Raw genomic sequence first — 24,175 nt, 5'->3', positions numbered from 1 at the left:
GTTTCTCTTTTTTTTTTTTTTTTTTTTTTTAAAGTGTGACTGAAACAAAACAAAGCCAAAGGGACGCTGGATCTATCATTGGTTGATTTTCCTCCTTTTTTTTTTTTTTTCTTTTTTTATGATCAAAAACAACCCCCTACCCGAGCAAACAAACACACACAAAAGCAGAAAGGGTCTTGCTCAGCAGCAGCATGGATGTCTTGGCTAGTTATAGTATATTCCAGGAACTCCAGCTTGTCCACGACACCGGCTACTTCTCAGCTTTGCCATCCTTGGAGGAAAACTGGCAGCAGGTGAATCATTTAAATTACTCCTGTAAATCTCTTAAGCGCAGACAGGCGATGCATTGGGGCTGCGTTTCTGACTTTATTTTATTTTTGTTCTTTAGTTCAGGGTTGGTTTTTTTTTTTGTGGTGGTTTTTTTTATTTCCGCATGGGTAGACCTTTAAATCTCTGTATTTTTTACCATGACAAACTGAGCAGTCCATTCAAATCTGCCTGCCTTCAGTCCTTTCTGAGCACACCCGGCAGCACCTGAGATCCGGTGGCATTCTTTAGGGTTTTGTTTTTATGATGACTACTATTTTTATTTTATTTTTGAGTTTAGATTTTTTTGTTGTTGTTGTTCCTTTGAACAAGGCTGATCACTTCCAGCCAGTGCTGACAACTGGCAGCTGGTGGAAACGGAATAGATCATTCTTATTTTCAGGTAATTAGTGTATGTCAATAAAAATCGTAGTTTAAATCAGAGATGGGGGGTGGGCAGGTGCGTAGAAGCACTAGCAAAAGCTTTTAGGCTAAATTTTGTAACTAGAGAGGTGACATTTTTCATTCTTTTTTTCTTTTCCTTTTTTGTTTTTTTTTTTAGAAGGTGGGGAGAAGCACATACTTCTTGCTGTATCTTAAAACAATGACGCCTTAGGCTGGTTCCAGTAAACCAGCGTGTTTTGAGGCACTGTAGGGTTAATATGCAAACAGAATTAGGGTACTTTTAAAGATGGAAATCAAGTATAATGAATACATTAAAATGATGACTGGTGGCATGAATAAATAAGACCAAGGAGAAGAGTAGGTTACAGAGAAAAGAGTTGTATAAAATGAACTATGAGCCCAAATGCATAGATCTATAAATAGTTATCAGCTGGGATGCTGAGGGAAAAGGAAAGACAGGATTCTTCTTTATGGCAGGACATTGTGAGACAGTCCTGTTTCTTGATGTGATTTTCTGGCAGAGGTGATACGCCAGGCGAAATTCTGGAAACTAGTCTCTCTTTAAAAGAAAAAAAAAATCCACTGGTGTGTAGGAATAGTGGAGTGTGGCTGGGATGACATGTGGTGCTAATGCAGCGCACAGACCCATGGCACTATTGGTGTGAAAATAACGACCCACTGGGTTTCATCTTGCCAGCATTCACCTTAGTCTTGGCTAGCATTAAGGGTAGCGTGTGTTAGGTTTCCAGTAAGTGACAGCTTGGGACATTCATTTAATTTTTCCTTAGAAGTGTGTGTGGGAAGAAATGTGGATGGAAAGGCTTCAGGGAAGCACTCGAGCTGTAGCTTTGTCATCCAGCTGGACCGGGGCTGGATCTTTAAGGGTTTACCCTAATAAAACTGTTTTGGCTTCAGCTTTGTGTGGATATGTGCACACACGTGAGAGGTTTATTGACAACTACAGAACAAACACATTCAGGTTTTAATTTGCAAAATGACCGATCCAACTTTGCTTTATCCTCTTGAGGGGGAGGGGATGTTTTCTGTTATTAATAATCAGCTCGCAGGTCCATGATGGTCACATCTGCTTTCCTTTTATATTTTTAACATGCTAATTAAACTGAAGAGGTTAATATAATTTCATTAAAAAAAATAATTTCATAGCATCGTTGTTGTTGGATCAGTTGCCTATTCAGTTGCATATTAGTAACAGTCCAGACAGTCCAAAGCGAGATAATCTGTTGACATAGCCAGCATGCTTTAGGCAGTACTGTGTGTGATACTCCGTCTCCTGCTGCCGCCTTTTATGCGTGGAAGAGCAGCAGTTTGTTTTATACAGTACAATGTACCTACTCAAGCTCACTGTTACTATTGCGAAATTTAAACTCACACTCTCCTGGTTAAACCCCACTGATTCTCCACATATGTTTGAAAACAGAAGTTAAAAATAATTTATTACATTTTCCCTTATTTCCCCTCAAATTGTCCAGCCACTGCCTGATGTTTCATAAGACATCCTGTATTTACGGTTTGTTTTTATTCCCCTGTTGCTGCCTGGATTCTCCTTGCAAACAACGGGGAGCAAAACTGATGTATCAGTGGTGGAAGCAGCTGAAGCTGGCTGTACAGAGCATGCTGTCACGCAGGCTTGGCAGACCCACTGACACAGAGACCCCGATTTTATTCTTCTGAGTCACTTGCAAATATAGCCAGGTCTTGGGGATTTATTTATTTTAGGCAAACTGTAGCAACTTTGGGACAAGGGATGCGTGTGTGCGTTGTTTCTAAAGGTATACTTTTAGAAAGGTCAGGCTGCAGTCCAAGACCCCAGGAAAGATAGCTGACAGGACAGTGACTGATTCCTGCAGGAATCATCAGGATTGGGAAGCAGCAGCTTTAATTTTGAGTGAGAGCACTTGACTGGTCTTGCCTCTGCTCCCATGAAGAGATCCAGTGCCATACCCAAGCTCCACAGAGCAGGGGTGCTTCTCCCAGCAGCAAAGCGGAGCTCTGGGAGATTACTTCAGTCTCTTAAAAGGGGGGAAATAGTTGTGTGGGTCAAGAGCAGGCTTCCTTACCATGTTGTGAGCTCCATTTGTTTTGTCATTAGCAGCTACTAATGCTTGAGTGGAGAGGTTAGTCTGTGCCAGTTCCTGCTGCTGGCATGGTGTCTACTGTGATACTCCTAAAAGATGCACTTGGAGCGCACCTTGGGGTGAAAGTCTGGACACAAGTCCTGTCTTCCTTTTCTCCTGATTCTGAACCACACTTCTGTAGCTGCTGGCTGAGGACTACGTAGCCTGGGCAGTTGCTCATATTTCCGATTGTGAAACCCTCATCACTCAGGGAGGGCACCGACGGCACAGGCAGGTTGCTAAACACTTGCACGCAGTCAGCTGATCTTCTCTCCCTTTTTTCCTTCCCACTTGCGAGAGAAATGTGAGCGAGTTTGTTAGCTGTGCTTTTGACAATTAACATTGGAGTTGAATGAGAGCTACCCAGCAATATGTAAAAACAAGCAGATTTTGTGTAGGAAGAGATTGTAATCTCTTGTGTAGGTTTCTTTTTTAGGAGGAAAAAATACAAACAAAACCCCCCAACTCCGCCCTGAACATAGTTTACATTGTAAAAGTGGAAGTACCTGAAAGGGGAGCTGGAACTGAATCCATGATGTGTTTCATGTTATTTTAAAACGTGTTGGGAAGGGAGGGCTTGGGCTTTAGGCAGCAAAAGCTTAGCGTCACTGTGTCAGCTTTGGGTGCACTCCTTCAGGCAAAACCACTTTTGAGTTTAGGAAGGTTTTTTCTTGGAGTGGGGAGGTCAGGATCTAATGAGTAATTCATAGCACAACTTCATCAGGAGAAAGAGAACTTTGTTTCGTCTTTGTTTAGCTTTGCCAGCAGCGTTGGGCTGCCATGGCACTGAGGGAGATTAAAGAAGAGGTGGGTTTTGTGGATTGGAAGATTGAGGCATTTGCTGTACTCAGCTGGTTGGTATCACAGCATCTGTATGTTTCTGCCTGGCACTTCCTCCGAGCTGTGATTGAGCCGTCGAGTTGCTCTCTGTCCCTGCGAGCTGACTCTGCAGTTCAGGAGCAGGGTGGGGGCAGATTTCAGCACCTGCGTGGCTGCTGCGGTGCAGTGGGAGGACCTCTGGCCACATGCCGTTGCTCTCGGGGGGTAGCTGTCTGATGTGGCATCCCCGAGATTGGAACCAGACTGCTGGGAGAGACGGCACGAGGCCGAAGAGTGCCTGGTTACTCAGCAGAGGAAGGAAGTGGGTAGGAGGCTGCTTTTGAGGGAGGCGACTGTGAGGAGTGTGGCTCGTGCAGCTGCACGTGGTCCCACTCTCACTCAGTGTGTCAGGCTGCAAAGAGGGGGAGAGCGATGCTGAGAACTGGGAAGCGCTGGACGTGGGGTTTCAGTCTGTTCTTCCTGCTGGGCCTTCTCAATGTCATTTAGGGGGTCATTAAAAGATTAGTGTGCAGAAGGCATCTTTTGTAGTCAGATATGGCTCTTCCTAGGGGTAACGTTTCAAACCACCCCTGTTATCCTTCTCCATAGGCCCCTTGGAGGGCTCGACTCACCATCATTGTGTGGAGGAGTATGATCAGGAGACATTTTGGGGCTCTCTTTGTATTCTATGTGGGCCATAGGGCAGCCTCCGGCATAGCAATTCCCGTAAGGTCAGAGCACAGGAGCACAAAGAGCAGCTAGATGCACAGGGTCACCGTGTGTTTAGCTGATGCAGGTATATAAAATCAGCAGGACTTAGGTGCCAAACCCTGGTTTATTCTAAAAGAGCTGGCCTTTCCCACATGTGTCATCAGACAGAACAGGTCTAATTGGCTGGCAGAAGTGGAAATAGCATTATATCGTTTGCCTGATAACCATTGCCCGATAACATTTCCTTTTGCCTTGGCTGACCCTGTTGCTCTCAGCTGCAGCAAACAATGATCCTTCCAAGAGAGATGCACGTTTCCTGTAAAACATAGGATCAAGGAAGCCTTTGTTTCAGTCTTGACTCTGCCGTAGAGCCTTCTTTGCATATTTTTAATCAAGCCTATAAGCCTCAGTTTCCCCCTTTCTGAAGTGACTGATGACAATGACCCTGAGGCATGGTCTTTGCAGGGCTGGGGGGTTGAGTTTTGACCCATTCTGGCAAAGGGCTTTGAGATCCCTGTGCTGTGTGAGAGCAGAGAATCTCAAGGTGACTAATCTAGCAGAACTCTTACATCTTAATGCTGACTTCTGTTTGGCAGATAGGGTCATTTTCAGGCCTATAGGAAAAATTTCCACTGCCACTGGAAAGGAATAAATCACACTGGAGAACATTCCTACCTCCACATCATCTCCATTGTTCTAGTTTAATGGCATAGTTGGCCACTACATAAACTAAACCATCTCTTTTAATATTGCTATTTCATCTTGGTTCCAGTCACAGTGTAACACATTTCTTAAGTGCTTATAGTACATCATGCCTCTTGAGAATAACTTGCAGAAATGGTTGACTTCCAAGAACAGCCACATGTGTAATGCAGTGTATTTCAGACTGAGCACTGGTCCATTTATACCTGCAGGCTCTCTGCTTGATCCATGTGCTGAAAGCATGGTCTTATCACCTTACAGAAAAAGAAGGAGAAAGAGGAAAGACAAACTTGAAATGGCGGTCTCTATTGTTTCATAATTGCTTGATTACAGAATCTGTTGTTGTAAGTGATTATTTCTTGGCATTGTGGAAGTGTAGGGCCCCGCAATCCACGTTACATGTCTTAAATACCTGATTATGTGTGTGACTTATGTCAAGTGATTTTGAAATGAGGTAAATACCTTTAAGCAATGCATAATCATAGTGAGGGTAGTCAACTAGAAAATATTTTCTCATATTTTTTTGAGATGCTTTAACCTCCTCTCCCCCAAGCTCACACATTTCTGTATGTCTAGTGACTAGGCAATGCATAGGTTAGAGTAGGCTACGTAAAAATCATGATATATAGCTAGTCTGCAATGTGGTACTTCCATGTGGAAATGGCAGAAGGTCTTCAATTCCAGGCAGTAATTTCACACTTAAGCTTTTCAGAGTGGAGGCAAATGGTATCTTCTGGGTATTGTTGTATTTTTTGAGGCCTTGTCAAATGACTCCCTTCTGAGAAACATCCAGCATGTTGCTTCTTCATTCTGCTCTGGGAAACATGTTATAGGGAAGTGAGAAGGAAGTTGCTTCTGTTTGACTCTGTAGCTGCATATGAACAACCTTGATTGCAGTTGTCCTTATAAAACAAAGGGATTTTACTCACTGTCTGAGCAGCATCGGTATTCAGCACATTAAGCAATGGGGTAATAGTATACCTTGTCTTCTATCAGGTTTGTGACATTCTGTAGAGGGGAAAAAAATTGTAGGCTTTTGATCACCACGCTCAAAACCTCATAAAAAGTTATTCACAGGCATATTGGTGGCAGTTTTCTTTTTTTTGGTGGTGAACTTGAATTCTGGAGAGTTAATAAAGGTGTTTTCAAGAATGGTGCTGAGTCCCTCTTACTTTCCTTTCTGGTTTGCTGGACTCTGAAGTGCCTCCTGTGCATTCCCTTACATGTTCCTCTACAATGCCCTCACCGCTTCCAAACTCCCAGCAACACTCAGGAGCTGGGAATGCCATTTTTGTGCTGTCTTCCAGGCTCAAGTTGCAGGAATCACCCACCTGATTGTCAAATCTCCTCTCCCTTCAGGTTCTCTTTGTACTGCGGGTGCTTCTGCTTTGGTCCTAATGAATTTGGATCCACTTGAACTGCAGGGTTCAGCTGATTCTGTAGCAAACAAAACAAAACTGCCAGCCAACTTCCCTCCTCCCAAATTTTCCTGGGTAGAGAACAGGTTTGGAGTATAGATGTTACACAGGTGTATTGCCCAGCCTGATGCTGTTGAGTCCATCCCAGTTTTCCTCCATCAGTTTCAGTCTTGATAAGCACTACATGTGTTTTGACTGTCTGAGTTTGGTGCTCTCTTGGCTATGTCTCCTTCCCAGCATTGCCACTTTCAGTTAAAGATCGTGTGTCCGATTCCCAAAATGCTGAGATTGTCTTTAAAGTCACAGACTTTTTATTTTTTAATTTTATGTTCTTTTTACTTCCTTCTGAGCCACTGATGATTTGTTTTATTGGCTTTTCTTCTCAAAAATAAAAAAGCTGGGATTTCCAACGGTTACTTGATTCCAGCAGCATTAAGAAAATGCCACTATTGTGGTATTTTGAAAGCTGGCAGTGCAGAAGTAGGTGTTTATGTCAGAAATAGCTCGCGTATCGCTGTGTTCACCAGGTTGTATTTGCTATCCCTGCTCTGGCAGCAGCTGGTGAGGAAAGCTGCCCGCCTGTTCAGGTTGTTAGGCTGCCTGTGAGAGCAGGGTTCATGTCTCTTTTCCCTTCTTAGAAGAAATCATTTCAGCCTTTATGCTCAAAGATCGTTAGGCATCTTGGGTTTCATCAGGATACCCCTTTGCCTCTCAGTTCTTCAGTTACAAGATGAGTTGGTAGCTCTTTCATTCTCATAGGGCTGCGGCGAGGATTCATATTGGGGGTTTGCGGTGCTTGGGCACAGGGGCTGGGGCAGGAGGGGGTTGCACCAGGCTATGGGGACCTGGGCCCCCAGCCCCTCTGAAGCTGCTGGCCCGAATCCTGCCAGGGCAGCCGGGGTGTGCTGAAAGGCCAGGACAGCTCCTGCGCAGGGAGCCCTCCGCGGGCTGCGGCATCGCCTCTCCGAAAAATTAAAATAAGGATCCGAAAGGTAAGCTTAAATCCCCCTTCTCTGTGTTGCCTTTGAGACAACCTGTGTGCAGCACTGATTTGACCTCTAGGTTTTTAGCACCTCTAGGTGTTGGGTGTAGGAAGCTCAGACAGGAAGGTGTGATTTTTTTTTTTGTTCAAAATGTTTAACTTATCAGCTCTGATACATTAAGCTGCTCTGATGCTCTTAATCCTTTTAAAACAGGTACCTGTCCTCTCCCTGTTCTTACATGTGAAGGATTCTTTCCAATCCAGAGCTATTTTTGCTCAGTGCAACTGTGTATTCATTACATGTGTTATTGTTTGGAGAGCTATTAAGATGCATGTGGTATACTTTACAACGTATGCTAAAGAATCTGAGTCATTTATGCACAGATTGCGTATTAATACTTGCTGAAGGTCCAGCAGGCATACTCATTTAAGTGTCATAACAGTTTTGAACATGGTGCTTGTAGACCGTGTCTCATACGTCCTAATCCTCTTGGTTATTTCCCAGCATTGTGGACCCGAGTGCAAAGCTGGCATTTAAATCATACGTGAGGGTCAGCAGCTCCTGCTCTGCAAGGGATAGAGAAGTAGGCAGTGACACCGGCGAGCCTGGGAGACAGTGTGATTGATGGGGAGGGTTGCGAAGGAGAAGGACACTGGCTTGTGAGAGGCTCTTCTGAGACATTCCAATTAGTGTCCTGATTTACAAATACTGCCCTTAAACCTGCAGCCTCCCAAGGTCAGTTTTAAAGAGACACTGGCATAGGGCTGACATTTGACCGTGATGGACCTTTGTAAATGAACACGTTCTGACAGAGATGGTGTTCAATGGAAGCATCTCCATCTATATAATTAGAAAAACCCTGGAAGTGGGGTTTGTGTCTTTTGGACAGGATTGTCTTGCCCACCTGCTGCCTTTGCAGCTCTCATGCTGTAGCATTCTTCCTGTGTAACTGAAGTGAAGTGACTGGAAATCAAAGTGAAAATGACTGTTTGTTTGGATTGTGCAGCGAGGAAAAATGCATGCGGCATGACAAGTAAATTAGATTTTAAAAATGCTTTCACTACTAATAGGCTACTATGCTGTTAGGCATTTGGTTTTAATCCTGACTCTGGAGTGGCCGAAGTTCATTTTCAAGCATGAGGAAAGTTATTGGGTTTGTAAACATTTGCAATTTCTGCTGACTTGTCTTCACTCCAGCCCAGGAGGGGAATCAGCATTGCGCTGAATTGCTTTATGCTGGTGGGGGTGAAGTAGAGGACTGCCTTTAATCGCCTGCCTTTATTCTCCACCAGCGCTGTATGGAAAACAAAGGTTCCAGTGAGCAAAGGCCATGGTGAAAAATGTTCAGTGGGTGGAAGGGTAGAAGGCGTGAGAGGCGCCCCTATCTGCTTGCTTTTTACACCCAAAATGGACTTTGGCCACATCGCAGCACTTAGCTGTGATTTTACAGACCCACATTTTAATTGCCACTTTGCTGGATTCAGGTCTGCCCTTCCAGATTACATCTTGCATATGTGAAATTTGAATGGATTTGAATGGATGATGTGGTGGCTCCAAACCCATGTATTCCAATAAAACTGTTTAGATCAGACAACAATTTCTAGAAGTTTTCCTGAGGGCCTAGCCCTGTGTTCAGTATGAGAGCCTTGGTTTGGCTAACATCTTCAGCTTTGTTGTCCATTCTAGCCTTCTGATTCAGAGCTTGTGCCTCTAAAACTCGGTTTGTTTTTTCCAACTATTAGAAATTTGGCTAATAAAACGTATCCAGACTCTATATCCTGTGACTCTCTTGCATCTTTTGAGAACTGCAGCCACACCACTATGTGTGGCATATGTATGTATGCCATAAGGAATGTCAGGTTACTTCTGGTCTCTGACCTGGACACCCCTCTTGCTCTCTCTGGGCAAGGTTCTGGCAAGGTGTGTTGGTGCATGAGATGCAAAGGAGTGGTGCAGTCATATGTTTTCCTAGGCTCCTTGCAAATTATGGTCACTCTTCTCTCTCTTCTGCTCAGCTGCTGCTGTCAAGATGCTGTGCCAGTTTGTAGGTGAGGAATCAGTGCACTCACACTCCCTTGGCACCTCTGGCTTACTGCTGGGTCTGAGGTGCCCCACATCCCAGGGTGCAGGGCGAGGTGACTGGCTCAGGAGCTTCGTTCTTTTCCTGTGGCTGCACAGCGGTTTGAAGGGTGCCAGCCCTGCAGAGCTTGCTGCCTGCTTTGAACTGGTGAGAAGTATTAAATAATCCTGTTTTGGGGTTTGGGTTTTTTTTTTCTTTTCTTTCTTTTGGCTTCCCCTGTCAGCCAAGAAAATTTATGCTGCTCTGAAGAAAACATTCCACTCATCTGCAACCTACTACAGCTGCCGTATGAGTAATAAAGTATGGAAAGGAAGGGAGAAGGGAGAAGAAAGATGGGAGCTGGTGTTTCATATGGAAAGCATCAGCCCAGAAGTGGCTTTGTTTCTGACACGTGGACAGTGGAGAGGCTGCGTTTGCTGCTCAATGGAAAATCTGTGCTGGTTAAAAAAAATCTCCCTTATTAGTGACTAGATCAGATAGGGAGGGACTTTGGTGTCTCTTGCTTTTATTATTAAATTTGTCTGCATTTTAAAATAATGCAGACAAATAAGGTAGAAGCAGACAAAATGCAGGTAGAAGCAAAGGGCACTGGACTGACTTTATTTGAGAATGCAGATTATTGGGAAAAATAGCTCTTTTCCGTTTCCATCTGATGCTGCTGTCCTAGTTCATTTTGGTGGTCTCACAGCTCTCCCCCAGCTGTTCATAAGCTGTGCCAGCACCTCAGAGTGGCTGTGAACATCTGAAGGTTGCTGTACATCAGGTTCTTACCAAGGTGCATGTTCTTTCCATTTGTTTTTGGTTTCTGATCTTTTAGGATAGTGTAAAGTCATGTTTGTAGCCTTTCCTGCACAGTTGAGGAAACCAAGAGCTTGGTTTTGGTCCTGAGAAAGGTGGTTCTGATATAACCAGAAGCCTCTGAGCATTGTGGCTGTAAGAAAAATGTGAGGGTTGCAGTCAAATAGTGAGAGCCAGGGGTATTTCTGTCTGATCAGACCATGCACAGGTGAAGGAAGCACACACAGTTTTGGAGGTCTCCAGTATCTTAGAGGAGGAAACAGACTGCTGTAAGGGCTGATGTGACCCAGTGAAAGAGCTTGTAAGGGGCTTCTCTTGCAGGTTTGAGAATTTCAGGGTAAATGGATGCCACCTGGGGTAGTTTCCTACTGTCTACTGCAGGAAAACAGCATAGATTTCTTTTATCAGCGCATCCCTTCACTCTCCTGTGATTTTATAGTGAAAAGAAAGATTGTAGTGTACAATGTTTAAAAACAGTAGGGCCTGGTTTACTCTGTAAGTTTGTTTTTTTCTGGAGGGAATGAGTCTTTTGGTGTTTGATTGTATAGTTAAGGTCAGGAGATGCTTTGCTGTTTCCTTCACTGATTACAGGGTGAAACCTTACAGACACAGGCTGAAATCTCTTTCTCCAGTGCTTCCCTGGATGAAGATGTTTGCTTAAATTAGTGCCTCAGGAGCCGGTGTGATTTTGGGGTTAAAGAAGGTAATGCGGAGGCTTGCTCTGTTCAGTTCACATGCCTCCAGGACAGCCTGGTCCCATAGCCCCCATAGCAACCATTCTGGGTTGGCTGCAAAGCTCATGCTCTCTCTTCAGGCAGCCCTGATTTTCTGCTCACTCAAGACAGTTTTGTGTTTTCCGAGAGTGACTCCTTTATTAATCTTTCTTGAATGTTGGCAAATGAGTTTCAGGGTATCCAGTTTAAATACTCTGTACTGAGTGTGCCTAGCTTGTCTTGGGCTTTCTGAGCTTTGGTGGTTATTTAAAACATTAATAAGCCCCAGTTGTTTGAGGGAGAACTGAAGAATACCAGTGCAGAGTTACTTTCTGGTGTGAAGGACTTGGTAAACTGGTTACTTCCCAGCATAGTTTCTCAGTGCCAAGAAGATACCAGGACGTGGTATTGGCTGCATTGGTATTTCTTTTTCTGACACAAGAGACTCATGTTACATTTCTTTGAAGAACACATTTGAGGGAGAGCAACGGAAGGCAGGCATGGGTTGTGTCTTACTCCCTAATACCTCCAGAACATGTGACTTTCCGAAAACAGTGAATACCCATCTTCCAAGTCTTGAGTGCCTGTCAAGTTGGACACTTGAGTGGATATCCTAGGTTAAAGACTCCTCCTCACTGGGATGGGCTCACATGGAGTATCTTCATGCAGTGCGAGCTATACCAGCTGCAGGGCCTGGTAATTCAGTCAGTGTTTTGTTTGAGCAAGCTGTATCTCTGGTCAGATGTTGTTGCCCTGTGGTATAAGATGGGAGTTTCTGTCTCCCTTCCATTTCTTTATGTTTAAGTAGGAAAGGTCAAGGAAACCTTTGACATTCAGTTCTGAATCTTTTTCTTTTTGTAAAAGGGAAGAATAGTACCCACATCACGGGGATTTCACATCAGTCAGTGAGTCAGATCTTAGGCTGATAGAAACTGATGCAGATCTGCCAAAGTCACAGTGGTGATACGTAGATTTACACTGGCCCAGTGACCACGAAGTCATTTGACACCTTGCAGGAGAATGGTCTATACAAATCCCAGGTCTTGTCAGGATGTGGAATAAATATCAGGATGTGGGCAAAAAACAGCACACCCATTTTAATGATTTGATTAAAACAATATTGCTGCTCTATGGCTCTCATAAATGTATTTCCACTGGTGTCAGGGGGAGGAGATATTCTCAAGTGCCATAATGAGAGAGTACATTTTTTAAAATGTTGCACAATAGGCCACTAAGTTGTGCTCTAGCTATATTGGTTTATTTCAGTTTTATAGTGAGCATGGCCTTAGGCATCCTATAAATACCATTTCTCCCCCCACCTTTAGCTAATAAATAATGGAAACTCTACCGGAAAGAAATTTTCTTTCTGTGAAAGAGTGGGAGGTCCCGAGCTGCCCTCTACAAAACAAAGAATGTAGCATGATTTGTTTTCTTTGATTTTTCAAATGTAGAAAATGTGGGGGTGGGAGGGAAAGAGAAGATGTTTCTAAGCGCTAAATGTGCTCCCCCCAATACTGCAAGGTAGGATGATGTCTGGTGTGGGCATTGCTTCCCCCAGGACAATAATACCCATCTGTGAAATGAAGACAGATGACAGAGGTTTCTGAACAGTCTCAGTGCAGAGGAAGAAGGAAGGATCCCATTCTGATTTACCCTCGGGCTTTCATATCCAGCAGCGGAAACCAACCTGAAAGGGGGTGTAAATAAGTGTCTGAAGGAGCCCTTTGTGTAATTCAGTGCGCTGTGTTGTCCAGGGGTCAGACTAAATTATCAGAATGTCCCTTTTTGACCTTAAAATCCGCTTCTGTAAGTCTGCTCTCTTCAAGACTTTTTTTGCTCTGTTTTAATGATCTCAAAAGCTGTAGTGTAAATGTGAGTCATGAAGGGTCCCTGCACGTGCATGTATGGGTGGCCAGACATGTTTGATTTCGAGGATCCATCACACGTGTAGCGTGTCAGGTTGAAAATGTGTCTGTCTCAGAGGAGAGACCGGGTTTGTGGAGGTGGGTGCTTCCCCTTGTGCTGGTTAGAATCACAAGTGAGCCCATGTCATGTCATGTACTGTCATGTCATGTTCTGTCATGTCTCTATACAAATCCCAGGTCTTGTCAGGATGTGGAATAAATATCAGGATGTGGGCAAAAAACAGCACACCCATTTTAATGATTTGATTAAAACAATATTGCTGCTCTATGGCTCTCATAAATGTATTTCCACTGGTGTCAGGGGGAGGAGATATTCTCAAGTGCCATAATGAGAGAGTACATTTTTTAAAATGTTGCACAATAGGCCACTAAGTTGTGCTCTAGCTATATTGGTTTATTTCAGTTTTATAGTGAGCATGGCCTTAGGCATCCTATAAATACCATTTCTCCCCCCACCTTTAGCTAATAAATAATGGAAACTCTACCGGAAAGAAATTTTCTTTCTGTGAAAGAGTGGGAGGTCCCGAGCTGCCCTCTACAAAACAAAGAATGTAGCATGATTTGTTTTCTTTGATTTTTCAAATGTAGAAAATGTGGGGGTGGGAGGGAAAGAGAAGATGTTTCTAAGCGCTAAATGTGCTCCCCCCAATACTGCAAGGTAGGATGATGTCTGGTGTGGGCATTGCTTCCCCCAGGACAATAATACCCATCTGTGAAATGAAGACAGATGACAGAGGTTTCTGAACAGTCTCAGTGCAGAGGAAGAAGGAAGGATCCCATTCTGATTTACCCTCGGGCTTTCATATCCAGCAGCGGAAACCAACCTGAAAGGGGGTGTAAATAAGTGTCTGAAGGAGCCCTTTGTGTAATTCAGTGCGCTGTGTTGTCCAGGGGTCAGACTAAATTATCAGAATGTCCCTTTTTGACCTTAAAATCCGCTTCTGTAAGTCTGCTCTCTTCAAGACTTTTTTTGCTCTGTTTTAATGATCTCAAAAGCTGTAGTGTAAATGTGAGTCATGAAGGGTCCCTGCACGTGCATGTATGGGTGGCCAGACATGTTTGATTTCGAGGATCCATCACACGTGTAGCGTGTCAGGTTGAAAATGTGTCTGTCTCAGAGGAGAGACCGGGTTTGTGGAGGTGGGTGCTTCCCCTTGTGCTGGTTAGAATCACAAGTGAGCCCATGTCATGTAATGTCCTGTCATGTCATGTACTGTCATGTCATGTTCTGTCATGTCATGTTCTGTCATGTCATGTAATGTCACGGAGGGGGTGTGTGGCTGCATTCTGACTGCAGCTTGGCCTCTAAGGTTAGAGGCAGGTCATGGAACATCTTGTGTTCAACCAGGGGGACTTGCTGGCTAATTTTGAAGGCAAATGAGGTTCAAGAGCAGGGTGCGCATGATGGAAAGGCATTTTCAGTCACTGCCTTCATCCAGCAACAATAAACTGTGCATATAAGCAGATTTGGTCCAGAAACCAGTAAACTTGGTAATCAGTCCTGTTAGATCATGAAATTCTTCTGCCCAGGTGCTGTTTCTTATTGTATCCCTCAGTGGTGCTTTCCAGTCTCATTTGAAATCTACCTAGCGTGAGGCCCGGCTTTCCTTGGAAGCATGTGCTAAAACCTAATTTAGGGGAGGAATGTCTAACAGCCTGTTCTCCCTCCTACTGGGCTCTAATTCCTCCCCCTCCCGTATTCTCTCTCTTCTTCATTAACAAGTCCATTGCTTTGTTTGGGTTCACCTGTTCATAGCTACACAGTCAGTGACACTTTCTCCCATCTTCATCTGTTTTAACTCTTTCCGGGATTTTTATCTGAATGTGAAATGAGACCCCTGCTCATTGACTCAAGATTATAACACTGACTGTGGAACAGACATGATAAATAGTAATAAATGTGCATGTCCCTTTCAATTTTGTCACGCTTTCAATCTCTGTGTTCCTTCCAATTTTTCTGTGTATCAGATGCTAAGAATATTATATTTGGTCTTCTCTGTTTCTTATCTGTTCTAGGTCTCTTTTCAGCCTTACTGGATCTCTGCTTTGTATTGAGTGTGCATGTTGTGTTGCTGTTTCTTCCATAAATGCATTAATGTGTCTTTTTCCAAACTCAATCTCAAGGATTTATTTCCTGCCCCTGTGTGGGTTTCTTTATATACTGCCTCTCTCTGCTGGCATCACAGAAAATTTCCTCCTTAAGCCCTTTTCCCTGCTTTTCTTCACAATGAAAGCTTTTTATCAGTTTCCTTAGTTTTCCGATTTGTTTTTATTAAGCATGTTTTTCTAGTGAGGGCTGCGATCCATCAAAGTAAATGGGAACAAAAAAAATGATGCCAAATTTTTGTTTGTTTGTTTAATGAAACAGATCAGACTTTAAACAGGATAAAGTCAAATCAGTGCTGATGACTGACTTGATGGTAGCTGGTTCCAAGTGCTGGCTATTGACAGTGAGTCATGGAAGATCTCAGCATTTTGAAGAGCCGAAAAACATAAATACAACCGTGGGGTTGAAGATCACGTGGCAGGGTTGCTGTGAGTTGCTGTGCTTTGTTTGGGAAATAGTACCCACAGGCTGGTTAGTTAGCTAGTTGGAGACCGCTGGTTTTGTGATTGATGGGTGTGAGGTGGGTGTTTAACCTGTATCATGGTTAAAGGGTAAAGGCCCCTTGAATTTCAGTGCCCACGCAGTGTATCTCCACGTCCCTTCAGCAAAGGGAGCCGCTCTGATGCGGGCAGGGAGCAGGCCTGCCCAAAACGTGGTGGGGTCAGCAGCAGCGTCCCACCACTGTCCCTCTGCTACCACCCACTGGGGTGGGTGGCTGTGGTGGCTTCGAGCAGGGTGCTCCCCTGCCACTCTGGCCCCACTGCCTTAAAGGAGGATTTGCCAAAGTGGCTAGCGTAAGGCAAAGGATCTTGCCTGAGCCAGAGGGGAAGCATTAGTCACTCTGGACTGCAAGGCACTTTTTAGTTGGCTTGATGTGTCACCCAGGGCTCTGGAACTTCCTGCTGTGTTTGTCCTCTGTGCTGCTTTGAGTCAACTTGGGCTGCTCACATGGCAAACCTGGTGTTTCAGAAGATGGGCGATTCCCTTTCCTTCCTGTGCAGGAGGAAAGCTTCTCGCCCCACACAGGGTCTGGTGGGGTTATAACAAAACAGTGGGGCCTCACCAGGTAGCAATAAGGGGCACAGCTGGCTGTGGACGGTAGTGCTGTGCTGGGTTTTGCTTGGTTCTGCCTCTGTGGAAACTTCTCACAGGAATTGTCATCTTTCCGCCTTTTTTTCAGCATGCTCTTAGGCTGTGGGTATCCCTGAGGGGTTTTTGTGTGGAATGCAAGGACTGTGAAGAAACAGGTCTTAAACCATGTGCTATTGCTAGTGATCCTGGAGACTAGCATCTAAAAAGCCAAACATTTTAACAGAAATTAACGAGTGAAAACAAAGAAGGGAGTTGCTACCACGTGGTAGCATCCTTATGACTTGATGGTGTGATTGCACTGATCTGCATCCTGGGTGTATTCTTCCATGTAGTGACTTCCTGGATGAGTTGAAAGCAGAGGGGTATGCAGAAAATCCACTGTCCACCCCGTTGATAATCAGTACAAAAGTCAGTTCAGAAATAAAATATGGATGAGAAAATTGTGGGAAAGCAGCACTGGTTTTGCCTACCTCTATTTCAGTACCAGGGACTGTGCCACCAAATTTGTGCAATCTGGAGCAGTAAAAATCCTTAGCAGTACCCCATTAAGTCAGAGGACCTGGTAGCTACAGTTCTGGAGGCATAACTTGCAAGCTGCCTTTTTGCAGCTCAAATTTTTCAAGAGCAATGACAAAGTTGGTTTCGGCAGAGAAAAAACTTCATCCATCCTTCATCCAAGACCCAGAAGTTCAGAGCATTCAGATGTCTGTTTGATTTGATGGTAGGCCTTTGAACAGATAAGATACTTCACAGCCATTCACATCCCTTAGAGAGCGGGGAAGCGGTAGCATTCCCATTTTACAGGCTGGGAAACTGGGACACCCAAGCGCTCAGTTGTTGGAGGGAGGAAGTCAAGAGCAGAGCTTAAAAAGGATACCAGCTCCCTGACCTCCATTTTAATTAAATTCTTTCTGCAATTGTCTTCGCTGGCAGTTTAACTGGTGGAATGTGGTCTAGCAGAGGAATTTTTGGCTGCAAACTTGACAGGAATACTTTTCGGGGCCAGATCCTTGCTGAGTGTAAATTAAGATGACTCCACTAGCTACAATTACAGCGCTAGTGATTTACTCCTCCCTCTGAGAATCTGGCCCTGGTTTGCAGACAGTGGGCAGTGTCATATAATTTGTTCTTTTTAATTTTAGTCTGTCTAGACACTTTTGCAGCACCTCTTTCGGGGGGGGACTTTGTGCCAGCAGCTCTGGAGCAGCACCACACTTCTGTGGTGTGAAACGCTTAGCAGACACAGTGTGGAGGTGGCCTGGTGTGCTCAAACTCAGCATTTCACCTCCCTGGTGACAGGTTTGGCTTTGAAGTTTTTTGGTGGAGAGGTGGCAGAGGGGATTCAAGGCAGGATTTCTTTCCTGTGGAGAGGGAGAGTGTCTTTTTCCTTGTTTTTGACAATGTGTTGTCCCAGCTGAGTGCTGAGAAAGGTGGCTGGTGCCGATGCAGCATTTCTTTGATAGTTTTTCTTTCCAGCAATGGATGACACACCTCTCTCTGTGGGTAAGAAAGTCTTTCTCTTGGTTTTAAAGGCCAGATGCTGGTCTTGTGTTTATTATTGCAGTCAGTCTTTCCTCCCATGCCATCAGTATTTACCACTCAACTTTTAGCTTCTCTGCTATGTTTTCTTCCATGGTACGTCACCTGACATAGGGGTCGTACTTCTCGGGCCTTCTTCAAACTCATCACGAGGCACACACAGGACCCGGTTTTTACAAAACCCTCAGATTTGCTGGCTGTGGTTAAGCAGGTGGTTAGTGAGCACTGTTTTTCTTCCTCTTCCATTCTCTTGCCAATTCCCGAGTTACTCACCAGGATTGTCTGTAACTGTGTTTGTCAAGAGCCAAACACAGAAAGGCCGTGACTCTGGCTGGGGCTTGGGAGCAGCAGTGATATATGCCCTTTTACTGCCATTACTTCTGCTTGAATCTGAATGCGCTTAGCTCAACCCCTAATCCTCCTAATCATTTAACAAAATTTGCTAATCATAAAGTCCTGCCTTCTGTTGTTAACCACCTACTTTATGTGTCTGTACCCAGCCCTCAAAAGGTAGGGTCTTCATGGCTGCAGAAAAAATCCTGGGGATAGGGATCCTAACGTCGTTAAAAGCAAAATTTCTGTTTGAGAAAACCATAAAGCACACACTATTTCTGGGATTCCACCTGAGCCTGATCAATACTAATGAAGCAGAGCTCTCCCAAAAAAGCAGCTTGCATGAAATGGGTAAGAGATTCTTTGTGCAATCTTAATGATTTTGAGTGCGACATTTCCCTTGTGAATTGCTGTAGGAGTTTGCACCCCTTCCCCCACACTCAGCAGAGGCAAGAACATATGACTATCCTCATGTAAGGTAGCGCAGTGTTAATAATGCTGCTGTATTGATCAAATTGGTCTGCTTTGTCGCCAGGGACATCTGGGAGGATTTATTCTGAGTCCTAAGGCTGTGTCTCCTAAAGTGCATTTTCCAGTCCTTTCAGTAGGCGAAGGGTGTGTTGTGCTTTTTGTCTCAGCCTGCAGGAGCGATGCTTTCAAAAGATTTCATGGTGTCCCAACCATCCACTGCCTCTATCATTTCAGCTCTCAGGGCTCCCACCTCACTCCCACTCAGAGCTGGTCGTGTCTCAAGTTCAAAAATGTGTTGCAGCGAGATCCAGTTGTTTGCCCTTGGAGAGTGCCTGGAGGAGCAGCCGCTGGCTCCTGGAATGTGGATAAACACAGGGTGACGGGAACAGGAGAGGCTTCCTCTTTGCTTAGAAAGTGAGCAAAACATCAGTAAGAAAGCAGCGTAGAAGGAAAAACATGTGCAGGGTGGTTTTGTTCCGTCCCCCCCCCCAGCCCAGGCTGATATTCGTGACCTTGTTAAAAAGACCAGTCTGCTTCAGAGACTGCACGTGGTAATTTTTAAGTGTACGGAGAAACCAAATGTGGCTTTTATTTTTCCATCTGATAAATTGCCAATTGCAGGTTTTACTTACAGAAGGAGAACACAATCACCTTGATATTATATTTATGAGTAAAAATGGTATCAGGCAAAGAAAGCTCTTAGCTCGCATGTAAAGAAGTCTTTTAATGCAGTTTTTGCTTCCAGGAATGCACTGTTACTCGTGGTGGGGCAGTGACACATTAGTAGGCTTGACAGGAGGACTGAAACACCCAGGGTCACTCAGGGGCTCACAGGGGCAATTTGACATCATGCTTCTTTGACAGGTGTCATGATCTCGCTGCTGGGTAGTGACAGGACATCTGCAGAGCAGGGAACGGGTAGAGACATTTGAAATGGAGGAAAACCCCTGAACCTTCCTCTGGTGATGGTGGAGCACCCCTGGAGTGTCCTTAACGGAGCCCATGTGTTCAGAAGTGCTGCCTTGTCTTCTGGAGGGGCTCAGTGTGGCAACTGAGTCACGGGTCGTGCTTGGAAAATTGTGTCCTGAATGTGTAGACTGCCGATAGTGCTGGCTATAGCTAAAGCAGCATGCTTTGAGTGCATTTCTCTGCCTTTCTGAGTCCCAGTTTGTAGACCGCTGGGAATGAACCAGCCCTGGCCACCGCAAGGCACTTTGGCTTTCACTTCAGCTCTGATATCATGCAACCGCTTGTGAAGCACAACTGCTTGGGAAGCACAGCCACTTGGGAAGCAGAGCCGGCTGGAGGCAAAGCAGCAAAGCGCTCCCAGGAATGTTCCCTGCGGAGCAGAGACTCAGCCTGTGGTCTCTTGTGTGGCTCCTCCTCTCCCAGCATAAAGGTTACCTTTGTATGTTTATAACCAAAATAAAATTGCAGCTCCTGAAAGCTGTAATTTTACTTGGGGGAACATAATGTTTGTGTTTAGCTATTGCAGGGATTGTACCAAAGCCCGGTGACAGAGGTCTGGAAGTGTTTGGGATGATGATAGGTGGCAACACACTCTGCTTTGGGGGCTACTGAAACCAGCTTTAGTTAAGCAGTATCGATGATAAACAAAATGCCAGGGAGGATTGGTTGTACTGTGAGGAAGAGGACCCCTCTGCTGCAGCGGGAGGGGCTGGCTGTCCTTCCTCAGTTCCTGCTCTTCCCCTTCCCACAAACTGAGCCAAGGGAGCCTGGCTGCGGTCTTCCAAGCCGTGACATTGGGGACTTCCATCCCATCTCAGAAAAGACAATAGAGGGAAGAAGTGGTATACAGCCAACCCACAAAGGCAGGCTTATCTTGGGAGATGCTATATAGGCTTAAATAGATGTGGAAAAGGGAAATCGTGGAAAATGGGACACAAGGTAAACTAACTACATTTTTTAAATGTCTGAGTTGGAAATATGCCAGATAACATGTCCACTGTTGGGATTATAATGACTACAATATGTTTCCTCTTTTCCTTGTTGGTAAGTGGATTTTTGTTTCCTTTCTGGAGAGTGGTGAGGGACTGCAGTTCTCTGCAGTGCACGTCCAGTAGTGAGCTGGAGCTGTCTATGGCAGTTTCATTGCTAAGGCTGCAGTGCTGTGAATGTGACATCTTCCAATTCCCGGCATCAGCATTTGGGTCTTTTCATCTCAGGAAAAGATGCATTGTTGAGTTTCATTTGGTTTACTCAAAGAGGATACTTAGGGGTGGGGCTGGAGAGCCGAAGGCCTCACAGGGAGCCTCTCAGCAACATGGGTGCAGGCAGACGGGATGCTAAAAGCCTTGCCAGCACAGAGATGCCTTCATCTGGTATCATCTCTACAAGCTGGTGCTGAGTGTTGTGTTCGGTGATGAACCAATTAATTTTAGGGGGAAAGGTGCCAACATAAACTTGAGACAGGGTTGGGCATTTTTGCACAGTATTCTCCAATGCGTTTCCAGGGTTATTTTGCCAGGAGAAAAGAAGGTTTAAGAGAGAGCATGAAAAGGGGCAGTGACTTGCCTTGACTGCAAGGCTCCTGCCCAGGTAAAGAGTGTTGCTGAGGAGATGCAGCATAAAGAAACAAGGGATGGAGAGGGTGCTCGTGGGAAGAGAAGCTGAAAAGAAGAGTCTCTTTGAGGCCGTGGACCCAGACAGATTTCTAATCAGGGCTCAAACAGGTCCTATCCCATTGTCCACCTTCAGGAAGAGTAGAGCTTCTCCTGACCTTCGTTTGTGCTGATGCTTCATCACAGTCCCCAGCCTCTGTTTTTCACCAGCCTGCTTAGAGTAGCGGAGCACCACTCTTTGGGCCTTTCTGCATTGTAGTCTCTGCAGACTTGGGAGTCTGCAGGTACCCGTACAGGGCATTTCTATGAAGACAGGTCATGATGGCTTATCATATAGTTAGCTACTCTAACAAAAGAGAGTCTTGTGCACAGAAACATCCTTGAATTAACCATGGTGGCTGCTTGGATGCTGGGAAGTCGCCGTATCTTCCAGGAATACCAAATCATCGCATTCCTTCTAGGCTATTTTCTGGCTGCTCTGCTATTAATAACTTTGTCCTGAAATAGCACTTTCATATTGCAGCATATTAAAATCCATAACAACTGGGTGGGTGTCGGTGTCCACAGTCAACAGACCGCAGAAAGCGAGCCAGCACGAGAGCCATGGTTGTGTAAATTGGCTCACAGAGGTGTGCTGACTGACCAGCTGGTGATCTGACCTGCCGAGCTTTCTCAGGTCAATCAGTGGCAGGGCTTCTAATGGGATCTCTCAGTTTCCCATGCCATGCTGCAGCCAGTAGCCGTACAGCCCACTAGAAACTGCGCTGACATAAGATTGATCTCGTGATCCTTTCATGAGGATCAAGCAGTGCCTCGGACAGGTCTGACAGCACACCTTGAGATACTAATGGTATCCACAAAAGGGCCTGCCAGATCTCCTTTTTCTTTGATCTAATGCATTTTGGGGATACAGGTCTCCTCAGATGCCTGTGGGCAGCTGCCTGGGTTGCTGCTGAACAGCTGGGCCAATGCTGGCAGGTGCTCTACAAATGTACTCTAGCAAATTGCTTCTAAAGAAGACCATGCTGCTTTTATCAGAGTGCATAGCAGCCCAAGTGCTCTGCCTGTGAGATTTGAGGCTGATCAAAATCCCTGGTGGCCAGCGTTTTGGAACAAGTGCCTTGGCAGAGCAGCATATAAAAGAAAAGCAATGGAAAAACACCCTTGGCTGTAATGGACCATCCTTTGGAGAGCATCAGCTTTTGAGTAAGAGGCAAGTTTATCTGCAGTGGGATGTTCAAGTGTGATGGTTGTTTCTGTCCATAAATGATGAAAACTCTGGCCTAGAAGTGGCAGAAACCAGTTTGTGAATACCTCCATATGAACTGCCCAAATTAAAAAAAAAAAAAGAAAAAAGAAACAAATCCAAGTATCAGGATGTCTGAAGATGATGTTGTTTTTAAATTCTTCCCATTTTTCCATTTGGGTCACATTGTTCCTAATAGACAGGATTTGTAATACAAAATAACCATCTCCAGCCGTCAGAAAACATGTCAAATTCTGCTTCACGTAAGCCACAGAGTTAAATGGTGCTAATCAAGAGCAGAATTTCATGGAGTTTGTGTGTTGGCAAGGTCCTCAGCTGATGTAAACAGGAACCATGAAATCAGGGCTGCTCTGTGCTGATTTACCCCAGCTGAGAATCCGGTTGTGCTTCCCATCGCTTTGTTTCTAGTCTGATTTTTTTTTTTCTCAGTGCGACAGTGAAACTGAAGTCTGTTGTCTTCTCTTTTCCTTGCCCAGACTGGTGTATTTATCACAGTGGCACATGCATCTTCTTGCTCATGTAAGATAACAAATTGCCCAAATGATTTAAAAAAAACAAATCAAAGAAAAAAACAGCAAATGGCTTTTTGTAAACGTGCTTGAACAGTTTCTGTGCTCATGTTAAAGTGTAGACTTCAGCCAAACAGCCCACTGCTCCCTACGTGGCTGGAGGCAAGCTTTGGTCCTATATGTTTATTATCATTTAGAAATGGTATAAATGCTCTTTTATTCTTTTTTGTTCTGACCTTATTCTACAACACATTCCCCTCCTTCCTCCTGCTTCCTGTTTCCCAGACAGGTCCCCACCTCTTCCTCCCCACAGCCAAAAATAATACAAAAGGGAACATACAAAAGGTTTTTTGAGCCATGAGATGTGATAATGAATGGGCATCATGTACAGGGTAGATACAGTAGTCCCACTGCAAAAATGTTGAACATGCAAAGTCTACATGAGAAATACATGTTTTTGGGTTAGGAATTCAGTGTTATGCATCCTCTTGTTCAATATGTTTTTAGGTCAGAGCAGAAGAGATGACTCGCAACCCAGGACTCTTATGAAATGTAGCATATATTGAGTGTATCGACCACATCTCTTCTCCAGGTTTGATTTAATAAGCTAATAGTGAAGAATTGTGCTAATGAATATGCTGTTGCCTGCGAGTGTGAGAGCACAACTGGTGTATACGTCTGTGTCAGCTGCTGAGGAGGAAATGTTAAGCTATCTCTGGATGTTAGCAAAACATCTCTAAAGAGTACATTTTTTCATTCATGATCCTATCCAGAGTAATTACAAGGAATCCAATTCTGCTGTGTAACCCCGCTGCAATACTTTGTAAGGATGAATCTTAATTGAGGATCGAGACCTAAAATATTGCTCTGCTTTGTACGTTCCACAGCCGTCAGCACTTGCTCTTGCATATCCATTTCCTGTGAGAAGTTTACCACACTCTGGGGCATGCTTTGAACCTGGTCCTTTGATTTCAGCGGGAGCTAGGGCTGGCAATTCAAGGAGCTAATTGTGCCTTTTTGCTATTTATATTACTAAATTAAAGCTGCTTCCAAACCGGACGGCAACAGGTTAAATACACTTGAAGTTTGATAAATACACTTGATGAAGTTTGGAGTAAAGTTTGCAGTGAGAGCCACTAGCCAGCTCACTCAAAGCCATCCAACGCTGCTATATAAATAAATGGTCTCTTCAGAAAGATTTTGAAACACACGTTGCATATATATAATATTTCTCAAATGGTCATTTTATGGCTCTTTGCTGTCTGGATTGCATGACAGCA

At 44.6% G+C, this 24,175-nt stretch overlaps 1 protein-coding gene across 2 annotated transcripts in view; it reads left to right on the top strand.

The window, feature by feature from the left end:
- Positions 1-124: 124 nt before the first annotated feature.
- Positions 125-24,175, top strand: part of KLF7 (Kruppel-like factor 7 (ubiquitous)) — a 68,697-nt gene continuing 44,646 nt past the window's right edge. For both annotated transcript variants that reach the window (XR_001413408.1, XM_014954697.1), the window contains exon 1: positions 125-293. Coding sequence is in view for 1 of the 2 variants with exons in the window: in XM_014954697.1 (XP_014810183.1) it covers positions 192-293 (102 nt within the window). In the remaining variant the exon portion in view is untranslated. The remainder of the gene's footprint in view (positions 294-24,175) is intronic.

The sequence above is a fragment of the Calidris pugnax genome, unplaced genomic scaffold, assembly GCF_001431845.1.
Source record: "Calidris pugnax isolate Ruff unplaced genomic scaffold, ASM143184v1 scaffold103, whole genome shotgun sequence".
Lineage (NCBI taxonomy): Eukaryota > Metazoa > Chordata > Aves > Charadriiformes > Scolopacidae > Calidris > Calidris pugnax.
This window is presented reverse-complemented; position numbering and strand designations above follow the sequence as displayed.